The following is a 25,126-nucleotide window of genomic DNA, read 5'->3' as shown; positions in this document are numbered from 1 at the left end:
GCAAAGAGAGAGAGAGAGGGATGTTGGTGTATGAGAGGGAGGGAGGGAGAGAGAGAGAGAGGGAGGGGTGTTGGTGTATGAGAGGGAGAGAGAGAGGGAGGGCTGTTGGTGTATGAGAGGGAGGGGGAGAGAGAGAGAGAGGGAGGGGTGTTGGTGTATGAGAGGGAGAGAGAGAGGGAGGGCTGTTGGTGTATGAGAGGGAGGGGAGAGAGAGAGAGAGGGAGGAGTGTTGGTGTATGAGAGGGAGGGGGAGAGAGAGAGAGAGGGAGGGGTGTTGGTGTATGAGAGGGAGAGAGAGAGGGAGGGCTGTTGGTGTATGAGAGGGAGGGGGAGAGAGAGAGAGGGGGAGGAGTGTTGGTGTATGAGAGGGAGGGGGAGAGAGAGAGAGAGGGAGGAGTGTTGGTGTATGAGAGGAGGGGGAGAGAGAGAGAGAGGGAGGAGTGTTGGTGTATGAGAGAGAGAGAGAGAGAGAGGGAGGGGTGTTGGTGTATGAGAGGGAGAGAGAGAGAGAGGGAGGGAGGGGTGTTGGTGTATGAGAGGGAGGGAGAGAGGAGGGAGGGAGGGGTGTTGGTGTATGAGAGGGAGGGAGAGAGAGAGATAGAGAGGGAGGGGTGTTGGTGTATGAGAGAGAGAGAGAGGGAGGGAGGGAGGGGTGTTGGTGTATGAGAGGGAGGGGGAGAGAGAGAGAGGGGGAGGAGTGTTGGTGTATGAGAGGGAGGGAGAGAGAGAGAGAGAGAGGGAGGGGTGTTAGTGTATGCATGAGAAGTGATTGCCTGTCCGGGTAAGTTTTGAGGAAACTAATCTCAGTGCAATCAGGAGGTGAATACCGGGGCTGGCGGGGGGGTTCGGCCTTCAAAAAGACACACAGAGAGAGAGAGAGAGAGAGAGAGAGAGAGAGAGAGAGAGAGAGAGAGAGAGAGAGAGAGAGAGAGAGACAGACAGACAGACAGACAGACAGACAGACAGACAGACAGACAGAGAGAGAGAGAGAGAGAGAGACAGAGAGAGAGAGGTGGGTGGAGGAGAAAAATCATTAGGCACACAGACTCCCAACCTGCCATGGGTCAGCCGTATTGGCCGACCGCTGTGTTACGCATTAACCCCCAGACCCGACGCTGAACAGGAGACTTTAGAGAGACGGCTCCTTATGTAGTCGTATACATGGCCCCTGCCCGCTCGGCCGTGTCGCGGCCATGTAAGGCCGGGGAACAAAAGGAAGGAGATAAAAAGAAACAAGAAAACACGCATGGGGCCATTATTAGTGGTTGTTACTTCTGCCTGCGAGGGGAAAGGTACACGAAAGAATAGAGGGAGGTAGGAGGGGGGGGGGGGGGGGGGGGGGCAACACGTCAGTGACATCACCTCCCTCTAGCACTGGCCCTTCTGTTCTGTTTAGCACTGTTACACTGTGCTAAAATATACTGTTCTGTTTAGCACTGTTACACTGTGCTAAAATATACTGTTCTGTTTAGCACTGTTACACTGTGCTAAAATATACTGTTCTGTTTAGCACTGTTACACTGTGCTAAAATATACTGTTCTGTTTAGCACTGTTACACTGTGCTGAAATATACTGTTCTGTTTAGCACTGTTACACTGTGCTGAAATATACTGTTCTGTTTAGCACTGTTACACTGTGCTGAAATATACTGTTCTGTTTAGCACTGTTACACTGTGCTAAAATATACTGTTCTGTTTAGCACTGTTACACTGTGCTAAAATATACTGTTCTGTGTTTAGCACTGTTACACTGTGCTAAAATATACTGTTCTGTTTAGCACTGTTACACTGTGCTAAAATATACTGTTCTGTTTAGCACTGTTACACTGTGCTAAAATATACTGTTCTGTTTAGCACTGTTACACTGTGCTAAAATATACTGTTCTGTTTAGCACTGTTACACTGTGCTAAAATATACTGTTCTGTTTAGCACTGTTACACTGTGCTAAAATATGCTGTTCTGTTTAGCACTGTTACACTGTGCTAAAATATGCTGTTCTGTTTAGCACTGTTACACTGTGCTACAATATGCTGTTCTGTTTAGCACTGTTACACTGTGCTAAAATATGCTGTTCTGTTTAGCACTGTTACACTGTGCTAAAATATACTGTTCTGTTAAGCACTGTTACACTGTGCTAAAATATACTGTTCTGTTTAGCACTGTTACACTGTGATAACATATACTGTTCTGTTTAGCACTGTTACACTGTGATAACATATACTGTTCTGTTTAGCACTGTTACACTGTGCTAAAATATACTCCAAAGTGTAAGTTGTGCAGTGGTGTACATTTACTTAACCATGATCAGAGTTGTTCAGTGCTGTTTGGCAATATGTGATGCTAGAGAACATGCTAATATGTTCCCCCTATCAGCTATCATGATGTTGAAATTGTGCATACTGTCCTACACTGTGTGTGTGTGTGTGTGTGTGTGTGTGTGTGTGTGTGTGTGTGTGCGCGTGTGTGCGTGCGTGCGTGCGTGCGTGCGTGCGTGCGTGCGTGCGTGCGCAGTGAAAAGGGAAGGGGGCGGGGAATGGGGAATTTGTGATGTAATTTTCATCACAGCGAAATGTTGCGCAATAACAGTAACAAAAGTAATATTTGTACAGTAAATATGGCAGTTGTGGGGAAGCGATCTTTTTGTGCATGGAGAGATGTGTGCTAACGGAGTGGTTTGGTAGGGGAGCAGGCGAACGGATAAACGGCCATGTGCTTGTGTACCCCCTTTTCCATTAGGGTAGAAGGATTAGCGCCCCTCACTTCACACGGGTGTGATTTTTATTTCTTATCATACCACCACCCACCCTCTCTACAGGCCAGACTGATGCTGCTGCTGATGAAGATGAAGGTGATGATGATGATGATGACGGCTCGCCCCTCCCTCTCTACCCTGGCCTACAGTTCTGTGCCAGTCGGCACACGGACCGAATCTTCCTCTACTCCAAGGTACCTTTGGGGTTTGCAAACTTGTGCATGTGGATTGGTTGGGTGACGGTATTGTTTACGCTCTGTGTGCGTGCGTGCGTGCGTGCGTTCGTGCGTGCGTGCGCGCGCTATGAATACAAATGTATTTACCATGTTTGCCACTGTATAAGTTATATTATCACTAAAAAGTAACAGGACAAGACCCACCTTACCCGATATCTAGCCTCACTGTACCCAAGATTGTCATGGACTAGAGGGGAGGATTCAAACTGGCACCGGAAACCGACGCCGGCAAAAGATAATTGAAAATGAGGCAGAATATCACAGTCTCTTGTTCAAGTAGGAGATATCACTTAGAATATATCAAACGTGTGTACAAAGCCATACTGTATAAAGCACTGTAAAAGGTCATTGTACTTTTGAGAACTCCACATGTCCTTCCATGTGCATTGTCAGAAACAGAACATCGTCAGTGAGAAAGGGGGGCATGCTAATTCCCTGAATAGATAACGTTCCTCTGCTGGACACTTCTTTTCAGTAGCAAAGCAGTAGAATTAGCAAGGCTGTAATCAATGAATAAATCCTGCAGATAAAACATGCATTTTCAGGAAACTTTCAGGACAGGAAAGCGTGCCGAGTTGGAACGGCACATCTCTATATGCTCCCCTGCGTCCTTTGATCCCCTTCGTCTCGGACATCAGATACCCAATCCTTTTCTCCGCTGGTTCACAATCAGCCCCAGCTATTGTTAGGCTGTGGAATTGGTGCAGTACCTTGACCCGTTTTAACCCATTTTGACCTGAGATCAGATTCTAAAAATGTCTTCTACATCCTGACAGTTTTCTGAAAAAGCTATGTTTCTATGTCAGTGGTTCTTCGATTTTTCAAAAATAGCAGACCTACAAGCTCGTAGCGCGCCACTCGGTGGCGCGCTATGAGCTTGTAGATCTGCTATTTTGCAATAGCTAAAGCATAACATAATGCTAACACCAAAAGGGGTTCCCGCCCAAAATGGGTTAACGCCGAGGGTCAAAAACGACCAGCCTGGTTGAAATCATTACCCCGTGTTTGTCTCTGGGATTGATCGAAGCCTGCTTTGCTATAATGGAACCGATACACTCATACCCCCGACTCTCCAAACTCTCCGCTGTCTGTTTGGCCCTGTCGGCTCGATGCCGAGGCAAAAGGTTAGGATTAGCGGAGGGGATTATGGCACCGCTACTTCCCACCTGCAAGCACCTCACCCCTTCTTCTTCTGTCTCATCAACATGTGATATTATCACTGCTTGAGAAGTTCGATTAGTGAAGGTTACCTTTTTTGTCTGGATTTCTTTTTGCCAGCTGCTTGAAAAGCAGCTGGACAACATGTTCTACCTACCTCTACTAGCGACCGTAGCAGCGACCTATAGTGGAAAGGCTTTCATCATTGGCTGCCTCTAGGCTGCCTCCAAGCCAATGGGAGACTTAAGCAATATTACACGAGAGGGTGTGGGTTAACGTGATTATTGCCACGACAGGGATGCGGTGAGGAACGAGACGAAGTCGAGTTCCGCAAGCATCACTGAAGTGGCAATAATCACGTTAACCCACACCCTCGAGTGTAATATTGCAATTATACAACAGTTACCCTTAAAACTAAGAAAATCGTTGAAAGAATATATTTTTTTAATGACAGATGTAGTCACTACGACCACAAATGTCCCAAGAAACTAGCTAGCCTAGCCACCGAGTTTGCTAGCGCTCTGGGAGAACAGAGCAGCTGAATTCTTTGTTTTGATTAGGTGGTGAATGGTGCTGGTTTAACCCACGGCTAGAAGGCTGTTTCAACCAATCAGATTGCTTCCTCGAAACGACCTGTGGTATAATTACACATAAAACCCATAGTCTGAACGGCACGGTGAAGCCGTATTGGCTGCATGGACTCTGAACGCTGCAACGTGAAGCCGTGAGCTGAGGCAGAGGCTGTGGCACACAAACTGATTATAGATGAGAAATGAGCGCTTGCTGCAGCTGGCAGTTATGACTGCGTCATTCTTGTTTCCATTCTTCTGTGACTCTTTTTAATACAGAGATCAAATGGCGGCAAGACTAACTGTTCAGTTTACTAACTGTAAACTGATATATATTTTTTAATCCAAAATGAGTTAATAGCACAGGCAGACTCTTCACATACTACTATAGTATGTCTAAAATAATTGTCAGAGCTGAAAATATGTAAATATGAAATATATGCTTAAACATGTAGCTAGACATCACTCTATAAGCCATATCTCCAAAACTGGTGGGTCAAATTGAGAAACCAATATGTCAATTTGAAGCTATAAGAAAACAATTTCTGACTATTTGTTTTCGACTCCTTCCGTTTCTGTTAGGTCTAAGAGAGAGAGAGAGAGAGAGAAGACTCTCACACACATAACATATTTCAAGTCGTATCTCTCTCCCTCTCCTTCTCTCTCTCTTTCTCCCTCTGTGCCAGTCACTAAGGCACATCCGTATTGATTGTCTTGTAATACTTACCCCCCACCCCCTTTTGTCTCATTTCTAGGGGATCAGAATCCCTCCACTAGTCTGTCGTAGATAAGGAACGAGAGAGGGGCTTTCATGCCCCCCCCCCACCCCCAACGGTGAATAGAATCGCTGGTGGACCGTTTTCCCGCCCCGGGTGGCCGTTAAGGAAAAAAAAGTGCCGCGCGCAACGCGTGTCAGAGGTGATAAGCCGCGGAAGATAAAATGCCCGCCCTGCCCCTGCTAGTCGTTCAAATGATAAACTGGATGAGTTCTGCCCTGAAAAGGCTGTCGGGTCGGGGCTTAATCCCATGGCCACTGGCAAACTCCACCCCGGGGAAACCGCTCAATACGCAATCAAACTGGGATTTGTCGCCGTGTTTGAACGACGACGAAATATTGCGGCGTATCAGGAATTTTATGACCAATCCCTTCCTATCGAAGGTAGTTGTTTTATCCCTTTTAGACCTGAGGACGATTCTACAAATGCCTTCTAAAATCCTGACAGTTTTCTGAGAAACCCCATGTTTCTATGTCCGTTGTTCTCAAACATTTTCATGTCAAGGAACCCCCGAAAATATTATGTAATTGGCCGCCGGACCCTCATCTGAAAATATGTTGTTCCAGGGACCCCCACCCAGAAGTTAAAAACGTACGCTCTGAAATAATATATATTCAAAGATTCTCGCCACATTTTCACGATTCTTCAAAAATAGCAGATGCACAAGCTCGTAGATCTGCTATTTTTCAATAGCTAAAGTATAACATAATGCTTAACCCATTTTGGGCGGGAACCCAAAATGGGTTTTAAACATTACGTTATAATTTAGCTATTGAAAAATAGCAGATCTACAAGCTCATAGCGCGCCACCGAGTGGCGCGCTACGAGCTTGTAGGTCTGCAATTTTTTGAAAAATCGTGAAAATATTTATTTCAGAAAACTGGAGGATTTAGAATAATTTTTTAAAATTTTGAGGTCAGGCCTAAATGGGTTAAAACACCAAAAGGGGTTCCCGTCCTGAATGTGTTATTCATGGACCCTCTGGTCCTTCCGTCAACCAGGATGAGTGTGTTTGATCCAACGCTGATTTATTCTCCTCTACAGTCAACACACCGTATAAACAGAAAGTCTGCATCATGAGGATAATTTGCAAAATAAGTCTTTATTTTCTTTTAACCGACGTGGGTCCTCCAGATCTGAGCGGCTCCCCCGCATCAATGCAATTAGATTGTGTCAATCAAATGAAAGAGGGTGCTCTTTGGTCTACAGGCAAATATTCTAATAAGACAAAGAAATCGATGAAAACCATGGCAAATGCTTCTGACAAACTTACACTCAACAGCTTACTACATCTCAACAGCAATGTAAAAAGATACTCAATCTCAAATGAAGAAACATTATAATTAAAGCTATCATATCAAAGCCCTCAATGAGGGCCTGGCTATGTCATTCTCGTAGCCTTTATTATTTTTTTAAACCAATAATTCTCTCTTTGGTTTGGAGTCCATCTACCTTTTTGGAACAGTAAGAGGAATATTATCGAAATGTCTAGCTGAGATAAACTGATAAGATGTTTTTAATTGCCTGTTTGTGTTAATCCAGTCTGCCTTTTGAGACGTTATAATGCAGCGCACATGAAACACTTTGCTGAGTGACGTTCGTAAACAACATGAGCACTTTCACAGTTAACTGTTAACTAAAATTTCTGAACAGATTATATTTACATCAATATGTCTGGGTCCCCACCTACTCACTCAGGGTTGATGTGTCACATCTGCAGTGATGGGAGGGGCACCAAAAGGTGGTGTTTTGATTGGTTAATGGGGGCAAACTTTTGTGTATTTAACTTTTTAATGGGGGGCACTCCCTTAGTATAAAAGTACAAACTTTTGTGTATGTTCACATGACCCGATGAAGATCAAATAGATCGAAACGTTGTCAGTATTTTTCAATAAAGAACGTCTTTCTTGTACCTGTGGTGTGCAACAGGGCTCCATCCAATACCTACTGAAGTTCCTTTAGCCCAGCACCCAGCCTGTCGATGTGCGTATTCTACGTCCGCTCTAACTGTTAACCCATTTTGGGGCGGGAACCCCTTTTGGTGTTAGCATTATGTTATGCTTTAGCTATTGAAAAATAGCAGATCTACAAGCTCATAGCGCGCCACCGAGTGGCGCGCTATGAGCTTGTAGGTCTGCTATTTTTGAAAAATCGAAGAACGACTGACATAGAAACATAGCTTTTTTCAGAAAACTGTAAGGATGTAGAAGACATTTTTAGAATCTGATCTCAGGTCAGAATGGGTTAAAGGAATACCATAGGAATGTACAGTGCTGCTGATCCATCAGATAACCTTGGATGCTTTTAATTTTGCACACGTTGCGTCGTTGTCTGTCCTCGTCTGTCTCCTCAGGACGAGGAGCCGCTGAACTGTAACTTCATCCCACTGGACGTTCAACTGGACAACTGGGAGGACCTGCCCAAGGCCTTCAGGAAGCGCACGGAGAACAGAACCCAGGTCAGCCCACTGTACCGTCCTCTGTGTGTGTGTGTGTGTGTGTGTGTGTGTGTGTGTGTGTGTGTGTGTGTGTGTGTGTGTGTGTGTGTGTGTGTGTGTGTGTGTGTGTGTGTGTGTGTGTGTGTGTGTGTGTGTGTGTGTGTGTGTGTGTGTGTGTGTGTGTGTGTGTGTGTGTGTGTGTGTGTGTGTGTGTGTGTGTGTGTGTGTGTGTGTGTGTGTGTGTGTGTGTGTGTGTGTGTGTGTGTGTGTGTGTGTGGGTGGCCGGCCATGTTAGACGCATCACGACGCATTCTATTCACTGCTAAGGCGATGTGAATCAAAATTACATACATTTGGTCAAAATACATATATGGGCCTGGGCCATGGCTCAGTGGTCCAGGCACCTTGGCTGGTAATCTAGTCTGGCAGTGTGCCGCGGGTTCGACTCCCGATCCCGACGGCCTTTACTGCATGTCTTCCCCCCATCTCTCTCCCCATTTCCTGTCAGCCTACTGTCTGTCCCTCCATAACAAAATATATAAAATAAAGGCGAAAGCCACAAAAAAAACCCATTAAAAAATACATATATGGAGGCGAAGGCTTCTTCAATAACGGCATTTGCATACCGGATGAAATAATATTAAACTAGTGAACTATTGAATAGGAAAGACAAAACATGCATTCAACAAAACTTAAAGCGACCTTTTGTAGCGCCACCTTAAACATCTGTTACTTATTCTCTACGCATGTAGGTCTAGACAAATTAGCAGACACAATTATTCAGGAATAAGTTCGGTAGCATTTTAAAATGTGACTACGGTGAAAATGTGAGCAAGCATAGAAACTAAGCAACGGGATTCCCGGAATTTGGTCTAAATGTATGTATTTACAGTATGTACAGTATATGGACATTATGGCTGAAGCTGTGAATAGACAATGACTTGTATGGATGGCGGTTTGTTCCTTTAAGATATCAAAGCCAGAAACGTTGCAGGAACGATGCAGATTAACCCATTTTGACCTGGGAACGATTGTACAAATGTCTTCTAAATCCTGACAGTTTTCTGAAAAACCTCATGTTTCTATGTCAGTCGTACTCAACCTTTTTCATGTCAAGGACCCCAAAAATTATAGGTATTTGGTCGCCGACCCCCATCTGAACATATGTTGTTCCAGGGACCCCGCCAGAAGTAAAGATTTGAGTTCAAAACATTCGTTCTGAATAAATATATATTCCAATTTTGCGTCACATTTTCACGATTTTTCTAAAATAGCAGACCTACAAGCTCTGAGCTATGAGTTTATAGATCTGCTATTTTTCAAAAGCTAAATTATAACATAGTGTTTAAAACACCAAAAGGGGTTCCCGCCCAAAATGGGTTAACGGCTGAGCCACCCGGGTCCCTTGTGTGTTTATAAGGCTTTATATTGGTACAGTATAGGCTGCCATATACTGTATATGCTTTATTGTTTACACCAAGGCATTCTCCGTCTTCTACGGCTACAGTACATCACCGTTAAATTGGAAGGAAGGAGCTAATCTCTAGTGACAGTCTAATCTAGCTAATTTCAACAAGGAGGTGGTGAAGAGGGCTGCGTGGGGAGCTGTTATACACTTTAACCCATTTTGGGCGGGAACCCCTTTTGGTGCTATTGAAAAATAGCAGATCTACAAGCTCATAGCGCGCCACCGAGTGGCGCGCTATGAACTTGTAGGTCTGCTATTTTTGAAAAGTTGTGAAAATGTGGTGCAAATCTTTGAATATATATTTCAGAGCGAACATTTTTAACTCAAATATTAGCTTCTTGGGGGTCCCTGGAACAACATATTTTGAGATGGGGGTCCGTGGCCCAATAGAGATAATTCTGGGGGTCCTTGACATGAAAAAGGTTGAGGACCACTGACATAGAAACATGGGTTTTTCAGAAAACTATTAGGATTTAGAAGCCTTTTTTAATCGACATCAGTCCAAACTGGGTTAATGAACGGCTACTATCACCGTGATTTAAAAGTAATGGCATCCCAGTCCGCCGTCGACTCATTTTGACGAGGTGGGGAAGAAACAGGAGCGACAGGGAGCCTTGGCAGATATATAGCTGCATGGTGTCCTGAACGCTCTGTTTTACAACCACCGAGCCTGGGGGACAAACAGAGCCAGAGACGGACAGACAGAGAGGATTTGGAGCGAGGGAGGGAGGGAGGGAGGGAGGGAGGGGTGTTGGAAAGAGGACAGACAGAGAGAGGGAGAGAGAGAGCGAGGCGGTGAGGGATTTGAGCCGAATTTATACTTTTGACGCATTATTCAACCGAGAAACGCAACGTGGTGGTCGTACGGCAAAGTATAACTTTGGCCATTAGGAGAGCAAGGAGCATAGGAGAGAGAGAGAGAGAGAGAGAGAGAGAGAGACAAAGGTGCGGTTGGGGAAAGGAGATGCGATGGTGGGAGCAGTGGGTTTTATGAGAGGTCATTAACCCATTTTGGGCGGGAACCCCTTTTGGTGTTTTAAAGCATTATGTTATACTTTAGCTATTGAAAAATAGCAGATCTACAAGCTCATAGCGCGCCACCGAGTGGCGCGCTACGAGCTTGTAGATCTGCTATTTTTGAAAAATCGAAGAACGACTGACATAGAAACATAGCTTTTTTAGAAAACTGTCAGGATGTAGAAGATCACTGAACTAAAGCTTAGAAGTCCATTTTCTCTGCTTGGTCTTTTTTCCACTACTCCTGCAAGACATTCTTCTATAAGCCATATCTCCAAAACTGGTGGGTCAAACTGAACAACCAATATGTCAATTTGAAGCTATGATTCCCTGCTTTCATATGACATGAAAAAACGAAAATTAAAAAAAATCCAATGGCAGTCCTTCGATCAAATCTAGTCACATTTTTTGAATCTGATCTCAGGTCAAAATGGGTTAAAAAGAGACGAATCATCACCTCAAACGACCCCGCGCGCCAGCCGGCTAATGTTCATCACCCCGCCCGGCCCGCCATGCAACCACAATCTGCTGTCGGGGCTATAACTGCACCTCCGTTGGGCGACAGACGGCCACGCGAGGCTCGTATTCTTTACGACGGCGTTGTAAAATACGGACAGAGCCACCACACCACCCCCAATGCAAGGGTCTCTGCCTCAGACGGCGTTCGCGTTGCATCCCGTATGCCACGCATGGACGACTGGAGGCCCCAGGGGGCCACCTTCAATTAATGTGGCCCGCAGGTTAATATCAAACTGCTGATATATTATTGATTTCAGCTGTTACAATTCCAAACATGCAAACATGACCCGCTTTAATTACTTCAGTCTATAGAGGGTATGTGCGTGACATCATCATCAAACCAGGAAGTTATGCAGGAACGCCTACTGAGTGGCAAAAAACTACTTTCTGGCCTTGACAGCCCATACATCCACACAGAAAAGTCATATCTGATTGCATTAAACAACATTAAACGATGTTAAACTCACTTTGCATGTTGCTTTGCCACTCGATTTGCCACTTGATGTGCCATTCACTTTAAGCATGCGCATACTCTCTATAGCTTAATGACTAGTATTAACAGTTTTGCTGCATAAACCACTTTCCACACTATTTAATCCATGTTTCTGCCCTGCGTAAACACGCTAAACCCGCTATTTGTTTTATGTGTTTAATTCGCCGTTTTTTAATAATTAAAAATAAATAGCGGATTTGTCGCGGACCTGGTGACGAGGCCGTCGCGTTATGATGACGAAATCGACCCGTGCTCTGGGCTGCAAGGGCTTCTGGGAAAATGAGTTCAATGCAAGTGAACGGTAGTTTCAACAAGCCATGGAACTATTTTCAGGGGGATTTTCATGGTTCAAAGACACAAATACTTGGGCGAATGCTCCAAAGGTAATTAAACAATCTCGTCAGCCTCGGTATATGTCACCGTTTAATCTAAAGCCGTCAAGGTGTTAAAATGTTATTGTCTTTTTTTTGGGTCCAATGTATTTGGATTTAGTTCGTAAAGTTAACATAAATATAACAAAATGCATTTGAAATTAAATAAAAAGGTTACTTTTCAGGATTCCAATTAAAAAATGGCAAAAAATTATTCAGTAGGCCTATTTCAATTCGAATATACTGTAGCGAAAAAATAGCTGATCTACAAGCTCAAAACGCGTCGCAGTGTGACGCGTTTTGACCTTGTAGATCGGCTGTTTTTGCTACGGCAGTAATATGCAACGTGGCCCTCTGGAGTGAGTGTGAAAATATAGTGGCCCTCTCCATCGTCAAAGTTGCCCAGCCCTGCCGTCTGCCGTTCTGTCGGGTGGGGTGGGGGAGGGGAGGGAACAGAAATTGATGGGACGCGCGCGTAAAAAATGTGACGGGTGTCGTTAGGAAAGGAATGCACGCAGCAGCAGCAGCAGCAGATTTTCGCCTTGGTTGGATTTATGAATTCACACGACGGCTTCACCCCTGATGTGAGGACATGTGGTCTTGAGGGGAGAGCGAAATTCAGACATAATGTAATTTGTAAAATGACGATGTATGATGATGATGAGAGCTGTTTTCGCCTACGTTGGTGGTATCTTTGTCTTATTATTACCAGCAGTGTGAAAGAGTGGGGCTGGTAGTTTTGTTCAATGGCTCTCAAACTTTTTTTCATGTCAAGGACCCCCAAATGATGATGTATTTGGCTGAGGACCCGCATCTGAAAGTTTTTGTGCCAGGGACCAGGGAAAAGAAGTGTTCTATTTATGGCTAATGTCAACCCCCCTCCCCCGAATAGGGATGCTGGAGTTGAAAGTGGTTAGGGAGATGTATACGTCGTGCTGTGAGCTTGTAGATCGGCTAATTTTGATGCGGACATCGGTGTGCAACCAAGTACAGTATAAACCTGGGGTTAAGTGTTACTGTACATGTCATCTCAGAGGGCGTACGGGTTCTATGTTACATCTGTGTGTGTGTGTGTGTGTGTGTGTGTGTGTGTGTGTGTGTGTGTGTGTGTGTGTGTGTGTGTGTGTGTGTGTGTGTGTGTGTGTGTGTGTGTGTGTGTGTGTGTGTGTGTGTGTGTGTGTGTGTGTGTGTGCGCGCGCTCATGCGTGTGTGTGTGTGTGTGTGTGTGCTTGCGCATGCATGTGTGCGTGCTTGAGTGTGTGTGTGCGCGCATGTATGTGTGTGTGCTCACGCATGTATGTGTGTGTGCTCACGCATGTGTGTGTGCCAGTGCGTGCGTGCACACTGCATACACGCGCCCCTACCTACGTGTTATGCAGTACGCAGCAGTAGTGTTATGTTGATTAGAGGATGGAACTGGGACTTGCTTCGTGTACATGTTTTCCATCAGTGCATTATCCAGCGACTTGTTCAATGTCTTCTACATCCTGACAGTTTTCTGAAAAAGCTATGTTTCTATGTCAGTGGTTCTTCGATTTTTCAAAAATAGCAGACCTACAAGCTCGTAGCGCGCCACTCGGTGGCGCGCTATGAGCTTGTAGATCTGCTATTTTTCAATAGCTAAAGCATAACATAATGCTAACACCAAAAGGGGTTCCCGCCCAAAATGGGTTTTAAGCTATCTGAGCTAGTCAATGCTAGGCACCCTTGTGTGGTTTTTGTGCCGTGCATTCATTCACCTCTCCCTCCCCAACCAACCAACGACCAGGTGGTGCAGTTTGTGCGCGAGTGGAGCGGCCTGCCGACCATGAAGCAGAAGCTGCTGCGCCGCGCTGGGCTGCTGTTCCACAGCCCCTCCCTGGGTCTGGAGGAGCTGGGCCGCAAGCAGCGGCCCAGCTCCAGCACCAAGAGGTAGGCAGTGTTGACTTAGTCCACTAACACTAAGACCAAATATGTTTGTTGACTACCTCTTTCCACTGACGGAAACTAAATGAAAACTAACCTATGGTGACTAAAACTAAGACTAAATATACTGACAATTTCGTCAACAAATAAAAACTAGACTAAAATGTTAGGAAGGTACTAGTGGACAAGAGATCCAGTATAAGTCATTTTACACTTGGCTGCATGCTGAAAATAGCTGCGACGCGTTGTGAGCTTGTAGATCGGCTATTTTCCGCAAGTGTCATTATGACGGCATCAAGGCCCGCCTAAATACATTTTAGTTGACTAAATCAACTGTAGACTAAAATCTTATGATATTTAGTCGACTAAAACTAGACTTAACACTAAAACATTCCAGGTGACTAAAATGTGACTAAAACTAAATGAAAACTATTCAAGAGACTACGACTAAAACTAAAGGTTTTAAATTAATTTTATATTATAATAACAGTCTTTGCGTTTCTCCAGTTTACTGTATTTGGCCAGTTACTGCACACTACAGTATGTGAGGCCCGGCCGGCCCAGCGGTGGTGATATCGCTGACGTAACATAATGTATGTGTGTGTTTAGAGACCAACAAGTGCTTACACAGCCCGGGCACACTAATTACAGCAGGGCCGCATGATGGAGATGGATAGGTTGCCAATTTACCGGAGAGTGTGTGTCTGTCTGCGTGCGCGCGTCCATACACTTGTTTGTGTGTGCGTTAATCCATTTAGGCCTGACGTCGAAAAAAAAAAGAAAAGTTCGCTCTGAAAGAATATATAGCTATTCAAAGATTTGTGCCGCATTTTTACGATTTTAAAAAAATAGCAGACCTACAAGTTCATAGCGCGCCACTCGGTGGCGCGCTATGAGCTTGTAGATCTGCTATTTTTCAATAGCTAAAGTATAACAGAATGCTTGAAACACCAAAAGGGGTTCCCGCCCAAAATGGGTTAATTCATGTGTGTAAGTGTGTACGTGTGTGTGTGTGTTTGTGTGTGTGTACTATGTGTGTGTGTGCGTGCGTGCATGCATAACACAATCTGGACCGTGGCCGTGTTATGGCGTGCGTGAACCTAATCAAGGTGTGTGATTAGGAGGCAGCGGCCCCAGCATGATTTGACACCTGTTTTGATTTATCTGCTAATCAGAACCAATCAAGCGGCTTGACCCCCCCTTCCAGCCCTGTGGGGGGGGGGGGGGGGGTCTCCCTGCCGCCCGCATGGACAGACTTCCCAGACACACTCTCAGCTGCGTTAATGCGCTTGAGTGAGGTTTTTCCCGCCGAGTCCTGAAACAACGAAATGCGATTGAGAGACGGAGGCGTCGTGCTCTGGGCTTCTGTTGTTTTAATCCAATAACCCATTTTGACCTGAGATCAGATTTTTTCTGAAAAAGCTATGTTTCTATGTCAGTCGTTCTTCGATTTTTCAAAAATAGCAGACCTACAAGCTCGTAGCGCGCCACTCGGTGGCGCGCTATGAGCTTGTAGATCTGCTATTTTTCAATAGCTAAAGCATAACATAATGCTAACACCAAAAGGAGTTCCCGCCCAAAATGGGTTAAGACACTGAGGTCAAAATGAACCGGGGGATGAGCGAGTGACGTCAGGACTTCGGCGCTCTATGCCCCCCACCCCCCCTACACCCGATCTCCTTGCCGAAAATAGAAGATCTACAATGTACACGTCGAGTTGTGGCGCGCTTGTCAGCTTCTTCTGCTGGATGTTTGGGTTCATGTGGTTAAGATCAGATTTTTCATCCGAGGCGGGGGAAAGTCAGGATGTTTTATTGTGAAGAGAAGTTCTGAATGTGAGTAGAGTATGACAGCCAGCCAGGTGCGCCAGCAGGACGTGGGCAGGTAGTCAAGTTGAGTTGGATTAGCTTGTTTTATGAACCGCAAAATAAAAATCGAAAAGACTGAGCCTCACAAGATTTAACTCGAATCCATACATTCCCTATACACGCTTGAGGATGGGGCAAACACAGGTTGAAGCGTGCACGCACACACACACACACACACACACACACAGGCATCAGGAAGCACCGTACAGTTGGGTTCCAGGTTTTAAAATGTGTATAGAGTCTCTCTCGTTTCATCCGCCCCTCTGTGCCGGGGGTCCGTTTGAAGAGGAGCGTTAGAGGAAGCTCTCCGCTTTCATGGAGTCCCACCTCCTTCATCACTCTCCTCAAGTTTCTCCCAGAGAAACTCCTGCCTTTTGATGAAATCTCTCTCTATCTCTCTCTCTCTCTATCTCTCTCTCTCTCTCTCTCTCTCTCTCTCTCTCACACACCACCACACTCACCATTGCTTTGCTCATCTCACCACTTTGCACCTGCTCCTCCTCCTCCTCCTCCTCCTCTTCCTCCTCCTCTCTTCTTCAATTGGCTCTCTGTTCTACCTTTCTTATTAAGGTCGGGGTCAATCCACTTGGTATCACTTAGAGGTTTAGACGCCCAATTTTCACCTGGCAGTCCTCTGTTAATTGGTGGTTGGCTCGAGTACGGTAATAGCCTCACCTGCTTCTGAAGAGGAGTTATATTATTTTAATTATTGTTCCAGCTAAACTCTAGCATAATTGATTAATCAGCCCACAGTATAATATAACAAATTAACAATGTCAAATAGGAACGTTCAAATCGAATAAGCAGTTTAGTCATGTATCAATTAACCCATTTTGGGCGGGAACCTCTTTTGGTGTTAGCATTATGTTATGCTTTAGCTATTGAAAAATAGCAGATCTACAAGCTCATAGCGCGCCACCGAGTGGCGCGCTACGAGCTTGTAGGTCTGCTATTTTTTTTAAATCGAAGAACGACTGACATAGAAACATAGCTTTTTCAGAAAACTGTCAGGATGTAGAAGACATTTTTAGAATCTGATCTCAGGTCAAAATGGATTAACATCTCTAATACAGTATGTGCTATCTGCAACTACAGCAAACTGTAAATAGTTGTCTTTCTTCCACAGAAACATTATTTCGCCATTTCTGCTTCAGATAAAATCAAATGTCCTCTCTCTCACTCGGAGAGTCGGAAATGGTTGTACAGCTACGTTGCTACGTGCACGCTGATGATTATCGGAAGTTCTTCAGTAACACTCCACGTGCAGTATTTAAGGTGGGAGGGGGTCACCGATGGATCGCAAGAGCTGTGCCCCCCGAGCGATAGAGCACACAGCCTACGTAACGTACGTGTGTATATATCTACCACATGCGTGTGGGCTGCATGAAATGAACACATGCTTTATCCCATTCTGGGCGGGAACCCCTTTGGTGTTAGCATTATGTTATGCTTTAGCTATTGAAAAATAGCAGATCTACAAGCTCATAGCGCGCCACCGAGTGGCGCGCTATGAGCTTGTAGGTCTGCTATTTTTGAAAAATCGAAGAACGACGGACATAGAAACATAGCTTTTTCAGAAAACTGTCAGGCTGTAGAAGACATTTTTAGAATCTGATCTCAGGTCAAAATGGGTTATACTTGGTTGTGTGTGCGCCGGTGTGTGTCACACCAGAAAGAACCCATGTACAAAGCTCAACGTGACATCTGTGGCGAGCTTGTAGATCAGCTATTTCCTGGGGTGCGACACGATGCGCAAACCAAATATACCTTAAATCTCTTCTCTCCCCCTCTCTCTGTCTCATCCTTCGACCATTTGTCTCTGGCCTGCCTGCTTCCCTCCCAGGGATGCGCCAGCTCCACTTTTCTCTGTCAATTTGGGGTGCTAATTTAAATTAAATATGGGCTGCCCCCGGTGCTTGCAACATAACATACTGGGCTCAAATCTGGCTTAAAACCATTGCCCTCTCTCTCTCTCTCTCTCTCTCTCTATTAAATGAAGCGGAAATGCCTTAAAAAGATTATTTGTATCATTCGTGACCGCGTACTGATCTGCTCCATTACTTTTACTTAAAAATATCGACTTCGGACCATTAGTTTTGGGTCATTGGGCAAAGATCATTAAGAGATTTTCTCCATTAGAGAGATTTAACCGCTTCTAACAGTGGAACGGGAAGCTATCATGGAACAGCCTGTAAGACTGAAACTATCAGAACAGCCTGTAAGACTGACACTATCATGGAACAGCCTGTAAGACTGAAACTATCATGGAACAGCCTGTAAGACTGAAACTATCATGGAACAGCCTGTAAGACATGGAACAGCCTGTAAGACTGAAACTATCATGGAACAGCCTGTAAGACTGAAACTATCATGGAACAGCCTGTAAGACTGACACTATCATGGAACAGCCTGTAAGACTGAAACTATCATGGAATGGAACAGCCCGTAAGACTGAAACTATCATGGAACAGCCTGTAAGACTGAAACTATCATGGAACAGCCTGTAAGACTGACACTATCATGGAACAGCCTGTAAGACTGAAACTATCATGGAACAGCCTGTAAGACTGAGACTATCATGGAACAGCCTGTAAGACTGAAACTATCATGGAACAGCCTGTAAGACTGAAACTATCATGGAACAGCCTGTAAGACTGAAACTATCATGGAACAGCCTGTAAGACTGACACTATCATAGAACAGCCTGTAAGACTGAAGCTATCATAGAACAGCCTGTAAGACTGAGACTATCATGGAACAGCCTGTAAGACTGAAACTATCATGGAACAGCCTGTAAGACTGAAACTATCATGGAACAGCCTGTAAGACTGAAACTATCATGGAACAGCCTGTAAGACTGAAACTATCATGGAACAGCCTGTAAGACTGAAACTATCATGGAACAGCCTGTAAGACAGACTATCATGGAACAGCCTGTAAGACTGAAACTATCATGGAACAGCCTGTAAGACTGAAACTATCATAGAACAGCCTGTAAGACTGAAACTATCCTGGAACAGCCTGTAAGACTGAAACTATCATGGAACAGCCTGTAAGACTGAAACTATCATAGAACAGCCTGTAAGACTGAAACTATCCTGGAACAGCCTGTAAGACTGAAACTATCATGGAACAGCCTGTAAGACTGAAACTATCATGGAACAGCCTGTAAGACTGAAACTATCCTGGAACAGCCTGTAAGACTGAAACTATCATGGAACAGCCTGTAAGACTGAAACTATCATAGAACAGCCTGTAAGACTGAAACTATCCTGGAACAGCCTGTAAGACTGATACTATCATGGAACAGCCTGTAAGACTGAAACTATCCTGGAACAGCCTGTAAGACTGAAACTATCATGGAACAGCCTGTAAGACTGAAACTATCATGGAACAGCCTGTAAGACTGAAACTATCCTGGAACAGCCTGTAAGACTGAAACTATCATGGAACAGCCTGTAAGACTGAAACTATCATAGAACAGCCTGTAAGACTGAAACTATCATGGAACAGCCTGTAAGACTGAAACTATCATGGAACAGCCTGTAAGACTGAAACTATCATGGAACAGCCTGTAAGACTGAAACTATCATGAATGAATGAATGAATGAAAAACTTTATTCCGAACATTATAAAAAAATTGACAAAAGTCAAAGAATTAAAATAAGTTCAATATAGAACAAATAAAATAATATTCCAAAAAAAACAACAAAAAAAAAAAAAACCAAGCCTCACTGGCTGCAAGTATAATTATTATTATTATTATTATTATTATTTTTTTACTTTTATATATGTTCGGAAAGGAGTAGGGAGAAGTTAGAAAACTTATAAAACCCTACCCCTTGATAACTTAAATTCAGCGTCATTGACGTCATTACATAAATACCAACATGGTATAAACTAAATCAAATAGGTATTCAATTCTATATAACATTATCAATACAAAATACTCTATATATTCCATATAATACATACATTCGGCACATCATATATATATTCTTATATATATATATACAAGTACAATTATCTAAATTATATCTATATATTATATATTATCTATATATTATAATTATCTGTGTCATTGTAACTCTTCATCTCTATACCTCATAATAATGCATTCTTTATATCTTTTTTTTAACTGGTTCACACTTGGGCATTGCTTGAGTTCCACATGCATACTGTTCCATAGTTTTACTCCACATATTGAAATACAAAATGATTTTAGTGTTGTCCGAGCCACTCTGGTTTTTAGATTTAGTTCCCCCCTTAAATTATAGCCCCCCTCTCTATCAGAGAACATCACCTGAATATTTCCAGGGAGTTGATTATTCCTTGCTTTGTACATTATAAGGGCAGTTTTATATTCTATTATATCCATGAATTTTAAAAGATATGAGTTTAAAAATAATATATTAGTGTGATCTCTATATCCAGCATTATGTATAATTCTTATAGCTCGTTTTTGAAGTATAGTTATTGCATTAAGTGAAGTTTTATAAGTATTCCCCCAAACCTCTGTACAGTAGTTTAGGTACGGCAAAACCAGGGAACAGTATAGCATACGTAGTGACTTATAGTTCAAAAGGTGCTTTGCTTTATTTAAAACTGAAAGACTTCTAGATCATTTATTATATATATATTTAATATGAGACTTCCAGTTAATTCTATCATCAATTATTACACCAAGAAATTTGTTCTCAGAAACTCTCTCAATTTCAACACCATCTATCTGTATATTTACTTGATTATCTATTTTGTAATTACTGAATATCATTAGTTTTGTTTTAGCCAGATTTAGTGACAATTTATTCTTATCAAACCACCTTTTTAACTTGCATAATTCTGAAGTGACCAGGTCCAATAGCTCATGTAGATTTTTTCCGGAACAAAAAATGTTAGTGTCATCTGCGAAAACTACCATTTTCAATATATTAGACACATCACACATATCATTTATATACATAATAAACAGTTTAGGACCCAATACCGACCCCTGGGGGACTCCACAAGCAATGCCCAAGCATGAAGAGACAGACTCACCCAACTTCACAAATTGTTTCCTGTCACTTAAATAGCTTCGTACCCAATCCAATACTCCTCCTCTAATCCCATATCTTTCCAATTTATTAATTAATATGTCATGATTAATAGTATCAAATGCTTTTTTAAGATCTATAAATACTCCAGCTACATACTTATATTCATCTATGGAATTAGTGATCTCCTCAATCGAGTCCATCAATGCCATTGCTGTTGATCTGTTTGCTCTAAATCCGTATTGACTGTCACTGAGTAGACTGTGTTTTTCAATGAATGTATCTAATCTATTGTTGAACAGTTTTTCAAAAATTTTGGAGAACTGTGGAAGTAACGATACAGGTCTGTAATTTGTGAAGTTGTGTCTGTCTCCAGATTTAAACAGTGGTATGACTTTAGCTATTTTCATGCCGTTTGGAAATGTACCAGTTTGAAAAGATAAATTTCAGATGTATGTTAATGGTTTAGAAATCCCTCCAATTATCTTCTTTACTAGTTTCATATCTATATCATTACAGTCAGTGGACATTTTATTACTACAGTTATCAACAATGTCTATGATTTCTCTCTCCTCTATTGCTGTAAGAAACATTGAACAGGGATTCCTTTCTATGATATTATCAGTGTATTCCTCAGATGTCACAGGATCAGAAATATTTTCAGCCAATTTTGGTCCTACATTTACAAAGAAATTATTAAAACTATTTACTACCTCCTCCTTATTATAATTTTTAGTGCCCTTATCAGAAAAATATTGCGGATAATTTACATTCCCAGAGTCATTTCTAATAATACTATTTAGTATATTCCATATTCCTTTAATATTATTTTTATTGTTATCTAATAGTTTGCTATAATAATCTTTCCTGCATCTCCTTATAATATTTGTTAACTTATTTTTATATTTTTTATATTTATCTTCTGCCTCTTTAGTTCTTCTTTTAATAAATTCTCTATACAAAGTGTTTTTCTTTTTGCATGCATTTTGTAGTCCTTTAGTAATCCATGGTTGGTCTATATAATTTTGTTTTCTGCTATACTGTTTAAGTGGACAATTTTTATCAAATAATACATTGAATATCTTTAAGAAGTTATCATATGCACTATCAATATCATTTACTGTATATATAGATTCCCAATCTTGTGCATTTAAATCATTCTTAAGTGCATTGATGGCATCATCCGTTCTTACTCTTCTAAATTGGAGTTTGCAGTCTGACCTATTTCTTTTAAAATTACATTCATAGACGGTAAAAACAGGTAGATGATCACTTATATCATTAATTAATAGTCCGCTCATTGTTTTGTTATCTATATCATTAGTGAATATATTATCTATTAATGTAGCACTATGGGGCGTGATCCTGCTGGGTCTGGTAATGTTTGGATGTAAGCCTAAACTGTACATGGTATTAATAAATTCCTCAGTCATTCTATGATTGTTTGATTTCAAAAGATCAATATTAGTATCACCAGATATAAATAGTACTTTTTGATTATTTAATGTATACATCTCTTCTATCCAGTCCTTAAAAACCTCAATACTAGTAACTGGTGCTCTATAAATACAACTAATTAATAAATTTTTACTATTTTCTACAATTATTTCGACTGTTAAACATTCTACTAAGTTATCAATCACAGTTGTCATATTTTCTACCACTTTGTAGTTCAAGTTGCAGTCCACATACACAGCTACCCCTCCTCCACCTTTAATATTTCTATTTATATAATTAAATTCATAACCCGCCAACTCGAAATCCACACCTTTATCAACATCAATCCACGTTTCTGATATGGTAATTATATTAAACGGTTGTATAAAGTGACTTAAGTATTGCTTGATTTTTGTGAAGTTAGCGTACATGCTTCTGCTATTGAAGTGGATTATTGATAGCTGTCCATCAGCCTTGATTGACTGGTTGTATTGTTCATCAGTGTAATAGTAGCAATTGTCATTGATGCTGGAAAAGAAATGATTGTCCGGGTCTATGTCATTTTTATGTCATGGTTGAAAGTTTGTTGAGTCACGTTTGGTGTGTTTAGATTACCTTGCTCGACCATGAAACCACTAGAACTCTTCCAGCTGCTCCATGTTGCGTATGCATAGCACCTTTGCCTCCTCCGCTTCTCCGTTCAGTTTGATGAATACTTTGCAGTTTGTGGTCCACGTAGCTTGTATCTTCTTCTGTTTCTTCATGTAACGGGCTTTCTTGGCGATGTCTGCGTTGCGTTTGGTGAGATGTTCATTGAGGTAAACGTCGGATCCCACCAGCTTCATTCTTTGTTTCATTAGTGCAATTTTTCGTTTGCGGTTGACAAATCTCATGATGACGGCTGTTGTTGCTGTCGTTTTCCCCTCACCGTTTTTCCTTGGAAGCGTGTGACAGGCTTCAATATCGTTGCAATCCATGTCGATCCCTTGTTCGTGAAAGAACGCTGCTACCTGTTGCTCCACCGAGATAGTCTCCTGTTCGCTGGGCTCTCCCCCGTTAGCAGTCGCCGCCACCGCCGCGGCATAGGACCTCGGTTTGATTTTGATCCCGGTGACAATAACGTCGTTCATTCTGGTGTATTGTTCCAGATCCGAGACACGGTTCTCCAGGTAGTCCATTCTCTGGTCCTTCTCCGCATTCTGCTGCTTTAGCAGCTTTACCTCCCGCACCAAGTCCATGATGGTTTGCTGCTGTTGTTTGATGGTGGAGATCTCCTCCGCCAGAAACTCCAATGTCGTTTTAATTTCCTCGCCATCCTCTGCAGAGAGGTTCTTCTTAGGTGGCATTGTCGTAGCGTTATATTAACTTTAAATCTCAGTTCAAGTTTAGAGTAGCACTTGAGAAGTGTGTTTGTAGTGTCGCGCTTCTCTCCGTGCTCCTCCCGTCCCACTAGAGGCACACAGATCACAGGATTCAGAGTCCTGAGTGCTGACCTTTACACCATGGAACCCAGATTCTTTTAAATCGGGTGTTGCCCCATGTTCTGGACAACTCTGATGAAATGTTTGAATATGTTATTCAGGATAAGGTTCTGCCAAGACTTGAACTCGGATTGCAGGATTCAGAGTCCTGAGTGCTAACCATTACACCATGGGACACTTGTTTCTGCTCAGATGGGCTTCTCGCATCATAGAACAGCCTGTAAGACTGAAACTATCATGGAACAGCCTGTAAGACTGAAACTATCATAGAACAGCCTGTAAGACTGAAACTATCCTGGAACAGCCTGTAAGACTGAAACTATCATGGAACAGCCTGTAAGACTGAAACTATCATAGAACAGCCTGTAAGACTGAAACTATCCTGGAACAGCCTGTAAGACTGAAACTATCATGGAACAGCCTGTAAGACTGAAACTATCATGGAACAGCCTGTAAGACTGAAACTATCATGGAACAGCCTGTAAGACTGAAACTATCCTGGAACAGCCTGTAAGACTGAAACTATCATGGAACAGCCTGTAAGACTGAAACTATCATGGAACAGCCTGTAAGGCTGAAACTATCATGGAACAGCCTGTAAGACTGAAACTATCATGGAATGGAACAGCCTGTAATACTGACACTATCATGGAACAGCCTGTAAGACTGAAACTATCATGGAACAGCCTGTAGGACTGAAACTATCATGGAACAGCCTGTAAGACTGAAACTATCATAGAACAGCCTGTAAGACTGACACTATCATGGAACAGCCTGTAAGACTGAAACTATCATGGAACAGCCTGTAGGACTGAAACTATCATGGAACAGCCTGTAAGGCTGAAACTATCATGGAACAGCCTGTAAGACTGAAACTATCATGGAATGGAACAGCCTGTAATACTGACACTATCATGGAACAGCCTGTAAGACTGAAACTATCATGGAACAGCCTGTAGGACTGAAACTATCATGGAACAGCCTGTAAGACTGAAACTATCATAGAACAGCCTGTAAGACTGAAACTATCATGGAACAGCATGTAAGACTGAAACTATCATGGAACAGCATGTAAGACTGAAACTATCATGGAACAGCCTGTAAGACTGAAACTATCATGGAACAGCCTGTAAGACTGAAACTATCATGGAACAGCCTGTAAGGCTGAAACTATCATGGAACAGCCTGTAAGACTGAAACTATCATGGAATGGAACAGCCTGTAATACTGAAACTATCATGGAACAGCCTGTAAGACTGAAACTATCATGGAACAGCCTGTAAGACTGAAACTATCATAGAACAGCCTGTAAGACTGAAACTATCCTGGAACAGCCTGTAAGACTGAAACTATCATGGAACAGCCTGTAAGACTGAAACTATCATGGAACAGCCTGTAAGACTGAAACTATCATGGAATGGAACAGCCTGTAAGACTGAAACTATCATGGAATGGAACAGCCTGTAAGACTGAAACTATCATGGAATGGAACAGCCTGTAAGACTGAAACTATCATGGAATGGAACGGCCTGTAAGACTGAAACTATCATGGAACAGCCTGTAAGACTGAAACTATCATGGAACAGCCTTTGGGGGATAATC

The 25,126-nt window shown here is 42.7% G+C and overlaps 1 protein-coding gene across 9 annotated transcripts in view; it reads left to right on the top strand.

Annotated features, from left to right (window-relative positions):
- zranb3 (zinc finger, RAN-binding domain containing 3) overlaps positions 1 to 25,126 on the top strand; it is a 137,754-nt gene that overhangs the window by 87,774 nt on the left and 24,854 nt on the right. For all 9 annotated transcript variants that reach the window (XR_013789193.1, XR_013789194.1, XR_013789195.1 and 6 more), the window contains 3 exons: positions 2,817 to 2,947; positions 7,846 to 7,950; positions 13,566 to 13,708. Coding sequence is in view for 6 of the 9 variants with exons in the window: in XM_079495722.1 (XP_079351848.1) it covers positions 2,817 to 2,947; positions 7,846 to 7,950; positions 13,566 to 13,708 (379 nt within the window). In the remaining 3 variants the exon portion in view is untranslated. The remainder of the gene's footprint in view (positions 1 to 2,816; positions 2,948 to 7,845; positions 7,951 to 13,565; positions 13,709 to 25,126) is intronic.

Source organism: Electrona antarctica (assembly GCF_951216825.1).
Source record: "Electrona antarctica genome assembly, chromosome: 24".
Classification (NCBI taxonomy): domain Eukaryota; kingdom Metazoa; phylum Chordata; class Actinopteri; order Myctophiformes; family Myctophidae; genus Electrona; species Electrona antarctica.
This window is presented reverse-complemented; position numbering and strand designations above follow the sequence as displayed.